The 16,947-nt window shown below is 43.6% G+C and overlaps 3 protein-coding genes across 5 annotated transcripts in view; 1 reads left to right on the forward strand and 2 right to left on the reverse strand.

Moving 5' to 3' along the window:
• abcg2b (ATP-binding cassette, sub-family G (WHITE), member 2b) overlaps window positions 1-13,492 on the forward strand; it is a 24,018-nt gene extending 10,526 nt beyond the window's left edge. Inside the window, exons 10-17 of one of the 3 annotated variants that reach the window (XM_061770352.1) lie at window positions 354-505; window positions 1,576-1,665; window positions 1,754-1,878; window positions 4,444-4,598; window positions 4,689-4,778; window positions 6,522-6,574; window positions 6,652-6,814; window positions 13,355-13,492. In XM_061770352.1, the coding sequence (XP_061626336.1) occupies window positions 354-505; window positions 1,576-1,665; window positions 1,754-1,878; window positions 4,444-4,598; window positions 4,689-4,778; window positions 6,522-6,574; window positions 6,652-6,799 (813 nt within the window). In that variant the 3' untranslated portion in view covers window positions 6,800-6,814; window positions 13,355-13,492. Of the gene's footprint in view, window positions 1-353; window positions 506-1,575; window positions 1,666-1,753; window positions 1,879-4,443; window positions 4,599-4,688; window positions 4,779-6,521; window positions 6,575-6,651; window positions 6,815-13,331 lie in introns of all 3 variants that reach the window. The other 2 variants (XM_061770351.1, XM_061770349.1) reach the window with 2 other exon arrangements.
• On the reverse strand, window positions 7,465-11,972 carry LOC133476666 (proline-rich protein 18-like). The gene is made up of 2 exons (XM_061770353.1): window positions 11,159-11,972; window positions 7,465-10,339 (listed from the first exon to the last, which is right to left on the reverse strand). The coding sequence occupies exons 1-2, from the start codon at window positions 11,693-11,695 to the stop codon at window positions 9,908-9,910; spliced, it is 969 nt and encodes a 322-aa protein (XP_061626337.1). The 5' UTR covers window positions 11,696-11,972; the 3' UTR covers window positions 7,465-9,907.
• LOC133476668 (lipopolysaccharide-induced tumor necrosis factor-alpha factor homolog) lies at window positions 13,208-16,118 on the reverse strand. The gene is made up of 4 exons (XM_061770355.1): window positions 15,960-16,118; window positions 15,722-15,865; window positions 14,343-14,517; window positions 13,208-13,439 (listed from the first exon to the last, which is right to left on the reverse strand). Exons 1-4 carry the CDS (start codon window positions 16,018-16,020, stop codon window positions 13,319-13,321), a joined length of 501 nt encoding a protein of 166 aa, XP_061626339.1. The 5' UTR covers window positions 16,021-16,118; the 3' UTR covers window positions 13,208-13,318.
• Between the last annotated feature and the right edge of the window lie 829 nt (window positions 16,119-16,947).

Genomic DNA, 16,947 nt, shown 5'->3' on the forward strand with positions numbered 1-16,947 from the left:
TGGAATGAACCTAAAATGTTTCTTGTCTCGTCGATGTGCCATTCCAATTTGGAAACAGTCTAAAAAAAATATGGCTAAAATGTCCTTAAATGGTTGCTTCAAACCAAATTTGACAAAGCTTCTATGTGTTTTCTGAATCTGAATTTGAAAAAACTTGCAGGTGGGCACTACCGAGGGGAGCCTTACCTAACTTAAAATTGAACCCGAATGAGCAAAACTTGCTGAGTTTTTCGAGTGTGTCAAGCCTGTCTGCTTCTGCTTGGCTTGCCCTTCCGATGAACCTTGTTTATAACCCGTAACAAAACCGTGTGCGTGCGTGCGTGTGCGTGTGCGTGCGTGCGTGCGTGTGACAGATGCGCGTGTTGTGTGGCAGGACCGTGGTGAACACACTGAGGAACCCGCAGACGTCGTATGCCCAGCTGGCTCTCAACATTTTCTTTGCTGTCCTCGTGGGCCTCATTTATTTCCAAATGCCCTTAAGCCTGCCTGAAGCCTTGCAGAACAGGTACACTGCACACAATTGGATAATACAGTGGAATAAACATAGTTAAAGATACAGTATACTTCACAGAAATTCTTTTCTAAATGCATTCAAATTCATTTGATTCAAATACAAAGTTCTAGGTACACTGGATTTAGGGGCACATAGAAACAAACATCCATCCTCGCACACATTCACACCTACGGGCAATTTAGAGGCTTCAATCGACCTAGCACGCACATTTTTGGGATGTGGCAGGAAACCGGAGTGGCGGAAGAAACCCCGCGCAGGCACGGGAGACCACGCAAACGCCGCACAGGCGGGGCCGGGATTCGAACCCCGGTCCTCAGAACTGTGAGGCACACGCTCTAACCAGTCGTTCACCGTGCCGCCTCTATTTATCTGTTTACGTCTATTTTGATATTGGTTATGTTAATGAATTAAATATGCAGTAGTATATAATAATATACTACCACGTTAATATATTTTACATAATTATATTACCGTACATATGTCATATAATATGAGAATAAAATTGTCAAGTTGGGATTTCCAATAAAAAAACAATCAGTTTTTAATTGATAAGGTCTTGGAAACAAAGTTGTAAAAAAATGTATTTTCCAATAAAAACATTATTTGTGAATTATAATTAATATTATTTAAGACCTCTCCCCCCCTAATTGGTATATTAGCATAATATTCTGAGAATAAAGTCCTTTTTTTGTAGATAAACTGTAAAGGTGGAGCTGTACTTTTTTTTCCTTTTTATTTAGGAAATGGTGGGTAATATTATGAGAATATAGTCATAAAAAGTTGCAAAATTACAGAATATATTTTTTTTCTTAGAGAAAATGGGTCATGTTTTTTTGACCGACAAAAGTCCTAATTAAAACAAAATTGTACTTTTTAAATCTAAAAAAATGTCGTATTTTTTGCATCGTTTAGTCCTCTGTAGTAAACAGTGTTGAGGAGGAGGAGGAGAGTGCACAGGTCACCATGGTGTCATAACCATTTTTATGAATGATCAGCTTGACATTTCTTAGTCACATGATAAGATGATAAGAACCCGATGATAACTAATCGTCTTTGGACAGGAGCGGCGCGTTCTTCTTTCTCATCATCAACATGGTCTTTGGGAATCTCTCCGCCGTGGAGCTCTTCATTAACGAGAGGGCCATCTTCATGTGAGCCAAGTTTTTAGACATCTTATTCCCTGTTGATGAGAAGAAGAACAAAAGCAGACACTCCTTTCTGCTTATTTTGACCATACAGCCATGAGAACTCCAGCGGCTACTACCGCACGTCCGTCTACTTCCTGTCCAAGATCTTTGCTGACCTCATCCCCAACCGCATTGTTCCCATCTTTGTCTTTTCTGCCATCGCCTACTACATGATGGGTAATCCCACGCATGCACTTGTTTTTTTATTTTCATTTTTTTCAACTCCAGAAATGACTGAAAGTGAGAAATTGTTGTCTTAGTCTTACTATAACACTATATGTTATCAGTTTGGAGTTTTATTTGTTGGAATCAGAATCAGAATCAGAATCAGAAACATCTTGATTTGCCAAGTATGTCCAAAAAACACACAAGGAATTTGTCTCCGGTCGTTGGGGCCGCTCGAGTACGACGACAGACTTTGGAGACAGAAAGACATTGACAAAAAAAAAAAAACAGTCACTGAGCAGTAAAGGGTTGCTAGTTATCTGGTAATGCCGGTACATTTTTTTTTTTGGGACAATTGTCCTCTCGCACTTCGAGCAGTTGGAATGACTAATATTGCAATAGTCCGGTGCAATGAGCATCGTGCAAAGGGCGCAGAGACTTCAAGGAGCGGATGCGGTTTCAAGTGACGAGCCAGTGCGATCATCTGGGACAATGTCGATTGTGCAAATGTTGCAGATACTCCTCAGTCAGTGTCCAAATGGAGCAGATGCTCCTCTGGCACGAGTGGCCGGTATATGCAAATAGTGCAGCACGGCGAGACAACGACAGCGAGTGCACGAGTAATACATCATTGGCCCCGCAGAAATGTGACAACCAACTCAAGTCCAAAAATTGCCAGCATGTTGTAATGGAATTGGAGGTCAGCTGTTCAAGAAGTTGATCGCAAGAGGGAAGAAGCTGTTGGAATGTCTACTAGTTCTAGTTTGCATTGATCGGTAGCGCCTACCTGAGGGAAGGAGCTGGAAGAGCTGGAAGAGCCGGTGACCGGGGTGCGGAGGGTCCGAGAGGATTTTGCACGCCCTTGTCTTAGTTCTGGCAGCGTGCAAGTCCTCAAGGGTGGGCAGGGGGGTACCAGTTTTGATTGTCCGTTGCAGTCGTTGCAGTTTGTCCTTTTTTGTAGCAGCACCGAACCAGACTGTGATGGTGAACAAAGGACTGATTCGACGACTGCTGTTTATAATTGCCTCAACAGCTCCTGTTGCAGGCCATGCTTCCTCAGAAGTCACAGGAAGTAAATCCTCTGCTGGGCCTTTTTGAGGATGGACTTGATGTTGGTTTCCCAGTTCAGGTCCTGAGAGACTGTAATTCCCAGGAACTTGAAGGTCTCGACGGTTGACACAAGGCGGCTGGACAACGTGAGGGGCAGCTGTGGCGAAGGATGCCTCCTGAAGTCCACGATCATCTCTACAGTCTTGAGCGTGTTCAGCTCCAGGTCGCGTCGGCCGCACCGCAGCTTCCTGTCGATATGCGGACTCGTCACCGTCCTTGATGACAGTGGTGTCATCTGCAAACTTCAGGAGTTTGACAGTCGGGTTCGCTGACGTGCAATGTTCAATCAATTAAGTTAAAAAGAGGTGATAAACTGACCTGTGGAGCAGAAATGTTGCTCATAAATAAGCCCGAGGAAACAAGTCAGCTTGAGGCTGCAGGGCAGTGGCGAGGCCAGCCCTTTTTTGAGTGGGCTCAATCCCACCCAAAATTTGCCTTAGCCCACCCCACGAATTCATCCTCAAATACATTTTGGAATATATATATTTATTTATTTTGGGGGAAAAAATTGTTGTAATAGCACAACATTGACATTGGCATTGACAAAAAAGTAAACCTCGTGAAAATCGGTTGAGAAATGAGCAAATTATGGAGGAGCCTGTCTCACCTCTTCCCAAAAAGCTGCACAACACTCGTCCTGTCTCAGCTCCCACCTCGTGGTTCTCTGCTCTGCCTTTGTCTTCCTAATCTTCCTCCCCACCACCAGAGTCATCTTACACACCACCATCCTATGCTGTCCAGCCACACTCTCCCCTACCACTACGTTACAGTCGCTAACCTCCTTCAGATGACATGGTCTGCAGAAGATGTAATCCACCTGCGTGCTTCTACCTCCGCTCTTGTCGGTCACCCTATCTTCGTGCCTCTTCTGGAAAAAAAGTGTTCACTACAGCCATTTGCATAATAATTGAAACCCTGGGCCTAAACTTCTAGCCTTACCGCCTTTCCACCTGGTCTCCTGGACACACAATGTATCAACCTTTCTCCTAATCATCATGTCAAGCAACTCTCGAGATTTTCCTGTCATCGTCCCAACATTCAAAGTCCCCGCATTCAGTTCTAGGCTCTGTGCTTTCCTCTTCTCTTTCTGCCGAAGAACCCGCTTTCCACCTCCTCCTCTTCTTCTTCTTCGACTTCGACCCACAGTAGCTGAATTTCCACCGGCGCCCTGCAGGTTGACGGCGCCGGCGGCGGACGTTGTTAACCCGGGCCACGACCGATCCGGTATGGAATTGATATTTGTTTGGCAAAGTTTGAAGCCGGATGCCCTTCCCGGATGCCGCAACCCTCTGCATTTGTCCGGGCTTGGGGCCGGCCTACAGTTTGCACTGGCTGCATTATTATTCATCTATTCGAAACTTAAAAAATTCTTTTTACATTTTATGTTAGCAACATTACTTACAATAAATGCATTAGTTAATGAGACAAGGGAGTTTGAGAACTTTTTTATGTCTGAATTGTGTACAGGACTTAAGTCGACCTTCTCGGCCTTCTTGTGCTTTGCGCTGATCATGTCCCTGGTCAGCCTGGCAGGGGTCAGCTTGGCCTTCCTGGTCTCTGCCAGCGTATCGTCCTTCGCCATGGCCAACATCCTCATCGCGCTCCCATTCGTCTTCATGATGGTTCGGTCCGAGTGCACCGTTGCCTCCTCGGTGATGTCTGCCGTTTTGTCTTTCACGAGGGTCGTCCTTTTTTTTTTTTTTTTTTTACAGGTGTTTGGCGGTTACCTGGTCAACCTCAATGCCATGCTGAGCTGGCTCTCTTGGCTCAAGTGGGTCAGCATCTTCAGATATGGACTCAATGTAAGTGCCTGCCTCACGGTAGCCCATTTGAACCAAGACGAGGAATAATCCACTAAATCAAAAAATTGCTCTTGCACGGTCACATACAAGCATGCAATATACATGTTGGACAATTCCAATGACCCCCGGTTTGTCACGGGAGATACGTTGCAAATCGCACCAGATCAAAATCTGGGATACAGAGAGACCCTATTAAAACCGTTTTCTTCATACTTTTATCCCACCCACGTGCCTATGTAACCTATGTAAACAGACTTTGAAAAGTATCCCTCACTGTCTCAACGAGAGATTATCATATAACATCACTTTGAGGAAATGAAAAGAGGACTCTCCCTCACAGTCCCCGCCAAATAAGAGGCAAAGGGTGCTTGCTTGCCTCAAGGTGTTTTGGACCCGGACTTGAAACTTTCTGGGAAACTCACACGTAAAATCGTTGAAATCCAAAATGTCCAACCAAACGAGCTTACAGGTACCACATAATGTGAAACCCCTGGGATACAGAGAGACCCTATTAAAACCTTTTTCGGTTGGAAATGGAAATGATCGATGTCACGACAGTTACTAGAAAGTGGTTCCTGATTGTGAGAAAATACGATGCAGCTCATGGCGTGAACGAGGAAGGCCTGACGAACGGAAGAAAGCCTGACGTTCAACTTGGGCCGAGCGCTCGGTCAACGTTGCTCACGGCGCATTTCATAGTTTTGTATCTGTAAATGAGGACATGATTTCAGTCAGGCCTTTTTTTTTTTTTTTTTAATAGTTTGAAGTTTCACAAAAAACCAAATATTAGCGTTAAAGTCACTGTTCTGCTTGACGTTGCTTTTTGCTCAAACCAACCAATGTTCTACTGCTGATTACTAAAGAACAGAAAGAGCGAGAAACAAACTTTTTATTCCTGGTGGAAAAAAAGCCTCCTCTTTCTTTTGCTAGGTTAAGTCTTCGATTGTCACAGAAAACAATATTTTGCATTGAAAACAGCTGGCAGTGAATGAGTTAATTTGCACAATAAATATATAAATATATATATTTGGAGTATCAGGTGGCTAAATTTGTCCGACTTGTAGCGCACCGGCATTTCCCTCCCCCCATAATCAACACGGCAAGCGGAGAATCCCCTCCTCCTCTCGCGCTTGGACTCCAAAGCTTTGCTGATCTCACACAAAGCGATGCAATGTGGCAATCTCTCTCTGGATCAATGACCTGTTAGTCATTGCAATGCTTTACAAACCGACATTTCACAGATAAAGTAGGCTAGACCCTCCTCCCTGCCTCCCCGTTGAAAATCACACTTGACGTAAATACTGTATATGTCGGTGGCAGCGAAGAGTTGGATTTCTGTTGACGAATGTAAATGAGAATGAGAATAGAATCTTTCTGAATCTCGTCGTGAACATGCTGCATCTCTTCCAGCAGACCTCAGTGGTGCAGCTCTAAATTGGGATTTATTACAAAGAAAGAAAATAAATGCTTAAACATATGTTAAAAATGGCAGAAATGTTCGTAGCGGGAGCGGCAAGGATGAACCGTGACACGAATGCCACCAGTTATTCATTCAACTCACCACTGTGGACAATAGAACTAGACTACAAATAATCCACACAGTAAAAAAAAACAGCCCTGTCAAACACAGGTACAACATACATTTGTTATACAATTACTGTGTTATCGTTCCTTTCAAGTTATTCATAACAACAACTGGCACATTTCACAATAGAAATCAATGGCTCTTTTCTTCTTCAAAAGGCGGCCTTCATCAACGAGATGGTGGGACAGTTGTTCTACGCAAACACCACCATGTGAGGAGAACCGCAACTGGGAATCATTCAAAGCAATAACCGAACCCAAACTCACAATCATCATGTTTCCCCCGCAGTGTCCCGGGCGAGGTGTTCCTCAGGAGCCAGGACATAGACTACTCCACGTGGGGCTTCTGGCAGAACCAGGTGGCCCTTCTGGGGATCATAGCGGTCTGTATGGTCCTAGCCTACGTTCAGCTGCGCAGGATCAACCGATGGAAGTGACGCATTTGGGCCAAGGTGACAATTCTACTCACTCGGCAGATCATCCACATCCACATCCATCCATGCATGCATGCATGTATCCGTTTTCTGTCGCGCTTCTCCTCACGCGGGTCGCGGGCGTGCCGGAGCCAATCCCAGCCGTCATCGGGCAGGAGGCGGGGTACACCCCGAACTGGTTGCCGGCCAATCGCAGGGCACATACAAACAAACAAACAAACAAACAACCCTTCGCACTCGCATTCACACCAACGGGCAATTGCGAGTTGTCAATCAACCGAGCTCGCATGTTTTTGGGATGCGGGAGGAAAGCGGAGCGCCCGGAGAAAAGCCACGCAGGCACGGCGGGGAGAACATGCAAAGTCCACACAGGCGGGGCCGGGGATTGAACCCGGCCGGGTCCTCAGAACTGTGAGGCAGACGCTCTAACCGGTCGCCCGCCGTGCCGCCCTGGATGGACATATTTATCATCGCAGGACGGGCCAAGAAGTCTCAAGGACCGTCGTCCCAATTTGAACAGAAACTCAGCCAATTTGGGTGAATTTCGACAAACTCCTGGGGAATTTGCCCAAATGAGTCCCGATTGGAAGCAGGTAGACTAGACAGATGGGCAAAGGTAAATTGCAAAACTTGCTTTGCTTCTGCCATCAAATGTGGGCTGAGCATGGTGTAGCTTTAATTCTTATTTATTTCACCAACCTTAAGACAACATTAGGCACATATCTAGGGAGATCCGATGCAGTAGCCAGTCTGCGTGAATACTGTTTGTGTAGTGGACGAAAGGATTCCTAGTTGTTTAATGAGCTCCTTTTTTCCATCCTGACCACACGTGTTTTAACATTTGACGGCAAGGCGGCTAATCCACAACTTGAAGTACACGAGGGGAGCGAGTGTGCAGTAATCCAATGTCCGAGACCTTACAAAGCTTCTTATCACAACAAGCCACACGGAAGACATTTTACTTAGTAGTCCAGCCCTCCAGGCTGCACAAATAAACATTTGAGGGTTTACACTTTTACCAGGTAACTTGTAAAATCCATGAATTTGGCTGTTATGAATGCCGGTCAAATGGAAAGGTTTTATTTATTATCAGTATGTATGCTTTAGTTGTTATCTGATTATGTTTTATGTACATCTTTAAAAATTCAATCACAACACAATGAAAGGAGTTTAAAAAGAAAGCTGACATGGTTGAAGGGGCATTGTTGCTGTCCAATGCAAACTTTTTCATTTGTTTCCAAATCACATGCGCTATAAAAAATGTGGATACGAAGAAAAAAAAAAATCATGAAATTTACACAGCGACAAAAATATCGTTGAAATCTTTTGCAGTGCTGAATCGGAATCTGGTCCCTCCAATCTTTTAGTTTTTGAAGTACTATCTCATAAAGTGTCTTTGCGTCGCGTGACCAAGTGCTAATAAAAGAAACGCATCATTAATTCTTACTTTTGGACTTCGTTTTAGGGTATGCGCAGTAAAATCAGATTGTTTTCTCTTTAAGAAATTTGAACTGCCTTAACATCCCAATAGGCGACTTTTCATATCACTATCGGTGTGAAACCTCCTTTTTCCACAGTTGGTCAAATTCAGACTTTTTTAAACAAATCTACACTATGGTCAGTCCCCACACGTGTGTGTGTTATTTTTACAAATTATTGACCAATCTCAAATGTTGAAAATGGATTGTTCTTTGACGATGTGGAAATGGCTTTTGACGGTTTTGGAGCTACGAGGTTTCTGCCCGACGCAAGCAATACATTTTGGAAAATGTGAAAATATGCTTAAATAATAATTCCATTTATGGGTGATTGTAGGATAAGAGGTTTGGGGTTGCTAAGCTCCCAGCAGGTCAATACAAATGTCATTGTTTCGGATAAAAAGAAATAAGTCACAAAATTCGGTCAGCGACGAAAGTATCATTGCTGAAAATGTTTGCAATGCTGAATTTGAATACTGCAATGTTTGCATTTTTGCTTCAGATCTCCACGTGGCCTTGGTGTTCGTGACTAAGCACTATTAAATGAAAGTAACGTTGTTCAGGGCTATACACTCCAGCTAAATCCGATTTGTTTTTTAATGACAGCATTTCTGTCCAAACACTGAAAATAATTTGTGGAAAGTGTTAAAAATCATCACAACAACAAAAAAAAAAAAACAGGATGGTGCCAGGTCTTCATCAAATTTACTACACTGCGTAAAGCATCCAAACACAGTCACGTTATGTACATTTATAAACTTCTACATTTACGCTCATAAGACAGTTTTGGTCAGATGACCTTGTTAGTGTGTTTTCAGTCATTTTTGTAGGAATGAGGATCAATTTGACAACAAAGCAAAAGCCTGTGGTGGATTCGTTGCTTAATGTTCATTTGCAGGCAATGGACTCACGGGGTTAAGGTTTCAAATAAGGCTTTCAAGTCCTGGTTGGGGTTTTTAGAGTAAGGTTTGAAGCCAAGGGTAGGGTTTTAAATGAGTCTTACAAGATTAAGTTTCAAGCCAGTTTCTACTTAGGCTTTCACGCCTGCGTTCAGGTTTGAAGCCAATTGTAAAAGGGTTTAAAGTAGGGTTACAAGACAGCATTAAGGTTTCAAATGAGGGTTAGAGTTTCGAGCCAGGGCTTGGGTTTCAAAGTAGGGTTCTACGCCAAGGAAGAGTTTTAAGTGAGGTTTTCAAACCAAGGTTCATGTTTAAAAGTTGGGTTCCAAGACAGGGTTCGGGCTTCAAGTGAGGGTTTTTTAAAGTTGGGTTTCAAATGAGGAAATCCATGTGGATTAGGGTTTCAAACAAGTGTTTCTATCTAGGGTTAGGGTTTCAAGTCTTAGTTCGGGGTTTCAAAGCAATAGTTAGGGTTCGGATTTCAAATGAGGGTTTAAAGCCCAGGTTAGGGTTTCAAGTTTATTTTTCAAATTAGGGTAAGGGATAGAGTTTCAAGTTCAGGTTTCAACCCTGGGTTATGGATTCAAGTGTGCGCTAGCCAGGGTAAGGGTTTCAAGTTCGGTTTCCAAATGAAGCGAACATTTGCTCTGCGTTTTCCTAGCAGCCTTAGCATCCTCTCGGTTAACTTGCTCTTGTCAAGCTTCGAAACCAAGGCTTGCGTTTCAAAGTAGGCTTCAGGAGCTTTTCACACTCGCGGCCTTTCCACGTCCCGCCGTAACCGGCGCGTTCTCCAGCCCCCGCAGCCACTCGGTGCACTTGAGCACCACGCGTTCATCCACCCCGGCTCCCCGTCGGTCCTCGTCGTCCTCGTACTCCACGTCGTCGTAGCGGTGCCGCTCGTTCAGCAGGGACACTTTCACCGTGGAGCTCACGTCGTAGCGAGTCCCGATGGCCGCCGCCCGGCCGTGGAGCCGTGGGGACGGGGACGGGGACGGGCGGTGGCCCCTTCTAGGTCGCCTGGAGTCTGGGACGCTTCCGGAAACAGCGCTATTGATGATGACGTTGTTGTTGCGCCTCTGAAGCAGGACGACTGCCTCGGGGGTTAGGGTCAGCGTGAATCGGGTTTCCTCTGGATGGGCTTTGCCTCGGCTTCTCGCCTGGCGGATCTGAACGAGGATTGCAGTGAGTAGGGTTTCAAGCGGGGGCCCGACCGATCGATTGGCTGGTTGATTTAATCAACCCATATTAGCCCTTTTCAAATCCGATGACAAATAATGACATGCAAAACTATTTTTTGAAAACAAATGAAAAGAATCGGAAAGAACGAGCAGATTTTTTTTTTCAGATTTTTGTCGATTTTACTCAATTGTAAAGTTAAGCAAATCTATATCGGACAAAGGATTGTAAAACAGTCAAATGCTCTGCCTGTAATTCATATTTTTATTGTTATAAACGTCAAAAAAAAATATTTTTTTAATTGGACGATTAATCAGTCCTTGGAATTTTACTCTGCCAAATATCAGACTCGACAAAAACATTCATATTTTTCGGTTTCAGAGCAATGTCAGACTTTCAAATTCGGCTTTCACTTACACCACGGTTTAATGTTTCAAACTAGGGTTTTAAGCCAAGGGTAGGGTTTCAAAGTAAGGTTTCAAGACAGTTTTAGGGATTTTAAGCAGGGTTTCAAACAAGTGTTTCCAGCTAGGGTTAAGGTTTCAAAGAAGGATTTCAACTCGGGGTTAGGGTTTCAAACTAGTATTAGGTTTTCCAAATTCAGGTTTGAAGAATTGCATAGTGTTTCAAGGTTAGGTTTCAAGCCAGACTTGTGGTTTCAAGACTGGTTTACGTTTCGAGTTTCAAGACTTGGTTGGGGCTTCAGGTAAGAATTTGAGTTTCAAAGTAGGGGTTTAAGCCAGAATGAGTGTTGCACATTCCAAGTCTCGCTTGAACGTGCAAATATGGTTTTAAAGTAGGGTTCTCACCTGGTGGGTCTTGGCCACGGATGCGGGGAGACTCTCGGGGGGCGCCCTTGACGAGGGGCCCTTTTTCCTGGGCTCCGGTAGCCGCCTGGCGGCTGCGGGCGGCCGGCTCTCGGGTGGGCTCCTCTTGCCCAGCTGCCCGAGGTCGGACTCCGGGCGCTCCTCGACTGAGGCTCCTTCTTTCGGGGGCGCCGCCGCCTTCTCGGCCTTGCCGCCCGGCCCCGCCGGCGACGCGGGCGGGATGAAGGGCATCTTGGACACGCACAGGAACAAGTAGGCCAGGAGCTCGGTCTTGCGTCGGAACCCCAGGAAGGGTCTGGAGAGGAAGGAGGCTAGGTACCGGCGAGCATCGTGGGCCATACGGGAGGGGTCGCTTGCACCGCGCCGGTGCGCAATCCTCGGCTTCACCTTATAGCGGAGTGCACTAATGACGGCCAGGCTCAGCCCGCCGGAAATAGAAGCGAACTTGTAATCCGCCCCAGTCGGCGTGATCCAGCGATGGCACGTTTGCTGCCTCGAAGCGCGAGTGTTGCGGATCATTTCGGGGTTAGGGTTAGAATGTCGCTTCAAGCCAGGGTCGGGGTTTCGGAGCAAGTCTTACCGTTTCGTGGAAGCTTTCAGCTTTAAAATGAGGTGTTCGCGCCGGGGTTTGAAAGTTGGTAGCTTGGGATTCAAAAGTCCGGTTTCAAGGCAGGTCTAAAGGGTTTCATGCAAGGTGAGGGTTTCAAATCAGTGTCTGATGAAGCCAAAGATAGGGTTTCAACCAAGGGTTAATGTTTCAAAGTAGGCTTTTAAGCCTGGGTTAGGGTTTCAAGACAGAGTTCGAGTTTACAACTTTGCGTTTCAATCTAGGGTTTGGGTTTCAAATTAGGGCTTCAAGCAAACAGTAAGGTTTCAACCAAGGGTAAGGGTTTCGAGAAAAGGTCAGGGCTTCCAATTGAGGTTTTAAGACAAGGTTAGAGTTTCAAGCAAAGGTGTTTTTTAAAAAAAGGGTTTCAAGACTGTCAGGGTTTTGAAAACGGGTAAGGGTTTCAAATTATGGTTTCCAGAAAAGGGTCAGGGCTTCAAATTGATGTTTTAAGACAAGGTTAGGGTTTCAAGCAAAGGTTTTTTTTAAAAAATAAAAAAAATAGGGTTTCAAGACTGTCAGGGTTTTGAAAACGGGTAAGGGTTTCAAATTATAGCTCCAAACAAAGAGTCAGGGTTTTCCAACTAGTGTTCCAAGCCAACGACCAAGGTTTGGTTTCGACCAAGGGTTAACGGTTTAAAGTAGAGTCTTCAACTTGGGTTAGGGTTTTAAGCAAGGGATAGAGTTTTGGCCCCCCCTTCTAAAATTCTTACATTTCTGTACAGTTTTCGCAAACAAATGTAAATGAACTGAAAAAGCTGTTTTTAAATGGTGATTTCATTCCACACAGGGCCACGTAAAGTGAATCCGCTCTTTTTGCCTTCATAAATGAAACCACCATTTGAAGTTGACTTGGGTTCTATTTCTCGGAGATTTACATTTGTTCGATGATCTAAAACATTCAAGAGGGCAAACTATGCAAAACTATCGGAATTTGGCCAATACTTTTTCACAGCACTGTATGATTTGAAATTACAGTTTCAAACCAGAGATTACTTCAATGTACTGCTAGAGTTCAGGTTTCAAATTGGGGTTTCGAGGCTGGGTTAACGTTTCAAAGGGTTAGGGTTTCAAATGATAGTTGTAAGCAAAGGGTTCCAAATTGGGGCTTCAAGCCTCAGGGTGTCGAATTAAAGGATAGGGTTTCAACCAAGTGTTACGGTTCCAAAGTGAGATTTCAAGATTGGGTCAGGGTTTCAAACTACAGATGAGAGTTTAGGTTTCAAAGCAGGATTTCAAGATGAGCTAGGGTTAGTGTTGTAAAATAGGCTTTCAAATTAGTCTTCAAAGACAAGGATAGGGTTTCAACCGCAAGTTAAGGTTTCAAAGTAGGATTAGGGTTCCAATAATGTAGGGTTTCATTCCCTTCCCTGGTTAGGGTTTCAAGCAAAGGTTATGGTTTCACGTCACAGTTCAAGCCAAGGTTAGCCAAGTGAAGAAACATTTATTGACTTGTCGAAAAATAACATAAAAGGTTGGACGTGGTCACTTGATAAAAGAAGTACATGACATTAAAAACAAATGGCCGCATGTTGTCAATACTGATAGCAGGTCCTGCGATGCACGTGCAGAAGGCGATGGCACTGCGGACAACTATGATGAGCGTCTTTGAAATGTTCGACGAAGAACGGAATCAGACAGCAACCCAGCACCAACCTGAAACATCACATCACCATGACAACCGTACACGTGGACCCCGAGTGGTGCGAAAGCAACATTTTGCCCTGGATGAAAAAAAAGTCTTTAATCAACATTTAAAAAAAAAAAACTAAAATTGCCCTCTCTGTCACCAATTCCACCCAAAGTGTTTCTTATTAGTTTTGAATATGATGAGCATTTACTTGAGTCCTTGGGAAAACTATACATGTATGAGCAAATGATATATGACATTCTTTTGCGCCCTTCTTCTGACTAATACCTTTGAACAATGAAACCCCTCTGATGCTGCGGAATCTCCTTGCGGACCTTGGCCTGTGTTGTAAAATGAGACTACAAAAAAAATGTCCTACGAGAACAGCTGAGATGTACTTGGTTAATCAAAGGCACAAATGGTGGCAGTTGTGCGGTGACTCCCATTTAACATGAATCGGAATATGATTGCTTAATTCTGAACACTGCCAATCCCCATTTATAAGAGGGTGTGTGCACTTGTGCAAGGATCTCATCTCAGTTTTGGGTTTTTTCCCCCTCTCTAAAATGTTTCAATTGAGTTGTACAGTTTATAGGTTACCAAATAGCTATGAAATGATTTATCTTGGTCTCATTTTTGTGTATCACAAAAACCTGCCATTTGAACAGGGGTGTGTAGACTTTTTATATCCATTATGTAGCTTCCCTTCACCTCCTTGGTTACTATTTGTATTACACTGTTGATTGTGTAAGCAGAAATAAATACATAATCCATACTAGTTTTTTTCCCCTCAATTGTATGAATAATTTCAGTGATGGGTGCCCTATTTTGGGTTTGAGCACCTGCCCCAAAAAATGCGCGAGCACATGCCTGTCTACTGTTGTGTGTGTGTGTGTGTGCGTGAATGATTGCGTAAAGAAGTCGCTCACCCACACAGCACAAAGAGCACACACATGACCCACGCGTACGTTCCAGCTCGGTAGTGCACCCTCGTGGTCACCTGGACCCGGCAGGTGGGACATGACGTCAGAGCAGGGGAACGGTACAAGTCGCTCTCGTGACTCACAAACTTTGGGATGGGGGTCAACACGGGGGGCGCACACACTACGGGGGGGGAAACAGGAAGACGCCAACTAACTACAAATGCAGAATATAAGCATTCCCAGCAAAAAAGGTCACTGGCCACATCATTAGGTACACTACATATACTACTGGGGGACACGACGAGGATAAGAGTTTAAAATTAACTTAAATTAAATTTAAACCTGGGTTAGGATTTCACATTTGGGATTTAAAGCCAAGGATAAGATTTCTAATTAAAAGTGACCCACTTCAACTAAGGAGAATGCATTCCAATAATTTGCATATTTTAGAACATTGAATTTCAGTAGTAACCAAACCCAAAACAAAGTAAGAAATTACATTACATAAGATACAATGAAATACATTTTGAATAAAGAAATGACTGGTAGGTCAGACCTTCCTAAAAAGTATTTTTGCATCGTGCTTCATGAAACTTTAACCCAAATTTTACTTTTTTCCTGCAATATTCTAATTTATTGAAATGCACGTGTAGCTCCTAAAATCACTGAGTTAAACATCGAAAAGTAAAAATGTCATTCACACTCTGTATCCACAGCAAATTCGATCTCTGAGAATTAAAGCAAAGTTTTGATTGACACCTGCATCACAGAAAAGGACAAAATATTAGGAACAGTCCTCAGCGTTCATGGGAACTGTGTGTGTATTTTTTTTATTGCTTTTATTTCATTACATAAGAAAAAAAAACACGTTTCCATGAAAAAAAATGATAATTCAAAGGAGAAGAATAAATATTATATTTTCAGTCCCCGTTCAAATGTCCTTTTATCCTTTATTTAAATAAAGCACCAGTCTTCTAAATGTTTTAACCTCTTCTGCAGATCACTTTTTTAATTAATGATTTCATAATTATTTCATACCCTTGATTTTAGGAGCTTTAAAAAATATTAATTGAGTTTGTCTCTTTTGCTTCCATGTTGAGATCGCTCCATAACTTAACACTTTCTACTATATTCATTTCACTTTCGTTCTACATCTTGGTATTTAAAGACTTCTGTACCTTTCAAATTGTAGTACCTTACTTTTTTTTTAGTTTCAAACTTTATTTGAATATTTATTGGAAAGATATTTTTATTAGTCTTGTACATCATTCGTAATATTTTAAAATCTATGAAAGGTTTTGCATGTTGATCCCCAGATTTCTACACAGTAGGTCAAGTATGGAACAATCATTATTCAAATTGGAGGCACGTGAATGAGCAAGTACCTTGCGGTGGGGACTTAGTGGGGGGGCACACCCCTCCAGGATGAAAGGTAAAGGAACAAGAATCTGGAGGAGGAAGAGGAGAAGGAGCCCGTCTAAGGGGTGAGTGAACGTGATAGATCTTCACCTGGGGCCCTGGTTTGTCATCTGCGCGCGCACGCACACACACACACATTTGTCATTAATCATTCATATTTTCTTTTTTTTTTTTTTTTAAACCTAAAAAAAAATATGTATTTACCTGGTGAGTAGTAAACTGGAAGAGTGGGGAAGGGCTCGTCCCGGTGGACAAAGGACTCCATGTTGTTCAGCTGCTGTGGAAGTGTTGGCTCACCTGCAAAACTGACCAGGTGCCAAGCAAAGAGACTAAATGAGTTTCCCCTCTGATTGGTTGGAAGACTTGTTACCCAGAATGCAACAGTCTTCTTCTACTTCTTCTTCTTCCTACACTTGAATTTAAAAAAAATAATAATTATTTTAATTCTCTGTATTAGCTGTGATTGTCTTCAATAATATCCTGTAACACTTATTTTGGGAATCATGTTGTGGAATGTCAATCATCCCTCAGAACTGTGAGGCAGACGTGCTAACCTGTCGTTCGCCGTGCCGCCGTCTTTATATCAATAACAAACGTCTATTGCGCCATTTCTTGTATATTATTTCGACCTCTCTGCCTGCTATGATGACGCTCCCCGGCTTTGTCCCACTCACAGTATACCATCTAATTAACAGTTGTCTTGAGTCTTGCTTTAACATTTAACCTGCTGTCAAACTTATCTATGTGGTGGAATTGACCAGGAAGTCACTCTTTCACACACTACCTAAAGCAGCAGTTTCTTAAAGGTTCCATGCACAAGCGTTACTCTCATTGGACCACTCATTTTCCCCAATTGAAATATGGAAAATAGATCCGCTCGGATTGGTCCATGTCGCGGCGTCTCCTCGTCTCGAAGCCTGGGGCCGGCCAAGCATTCATAACTACGCCGCGTCCTTCGATGTCTCACTGTCATTGTGAAGCACAATTCACCAAGCGTTGGATTGCTGGCCCATGTGAGGGCCTTTCTGTTGGATAGGAAGTAGTGCCCATCGCCATCACGTAGCGAGGATTTTGACCGGTTTAGACCCACTGTTCAAGCTGCTCCAGTGGACTTGTACAGTCAACTGTGTCAAAAGCGGCACTGAGGTCAAGCCTTTTAAGTATGAATCATTTCTCTGTTTGTGTGTAGCTC

This window comes from Phyllopteryx taeniolatus, chromosome 4, assembly GCF_024500385.1.
Source record: "Phyllopteryx taeniolatus isolate TA_2022b chromosome 4, UOR_Ptae_1.2, whole genome shotgun sequence".
NCBI lineage: Eukaryota > Metazoa > Chordata > Actinopteri > Syngnathiformes > Syngnathidae > Phyllopteryx > Phyllopteryx taeniolatus.

What these genes read in the sequence shown, in the direction of transcription:
- LOC133476666 (XM_061770353.1), bottom strand. Translation starts at nt 11,695, where the DNA reads ATGATCCGCAACACTCGCGCTTCGAGGCAGCAAACGTGCCATCGCTGG. An exon ending in CCGTGGCCAAGACCCACCAG is followed by an intron (nt 10,340 to 11,158) that starts GTGAGAACCCTA and finishes ATCCTCGTTCAG; the next exon opens with ATCCGCCAGGCGAGAAGCCG.
- LOC133476668 (XM_061770355.1), bottom strand. Translation starts at nt 16,020, where the DNA reads ATGGAGTCCTTTGTCCACCGGGACGAGCCCTTCCCCACTCTTCCAGTT. An exon ending in TCCAGTTTACTACTCACCAG is followed by an intron (nt 15,866 to 15,959) that starts GTAAATACATAT and finishes GTGCGCGCGCAG; the next exon opens with ATGACAAACCAGGGCCCCAG. An exon ending in CACTAAGTCCCCACCGCAAG is followed by an intron (nt 14,518 to 15,721) that starts GTACTTGCTCAT and finishes CCCCCCCCGTAG; the next exon opens with TGTGTGCGCCCCCCGTGTTG.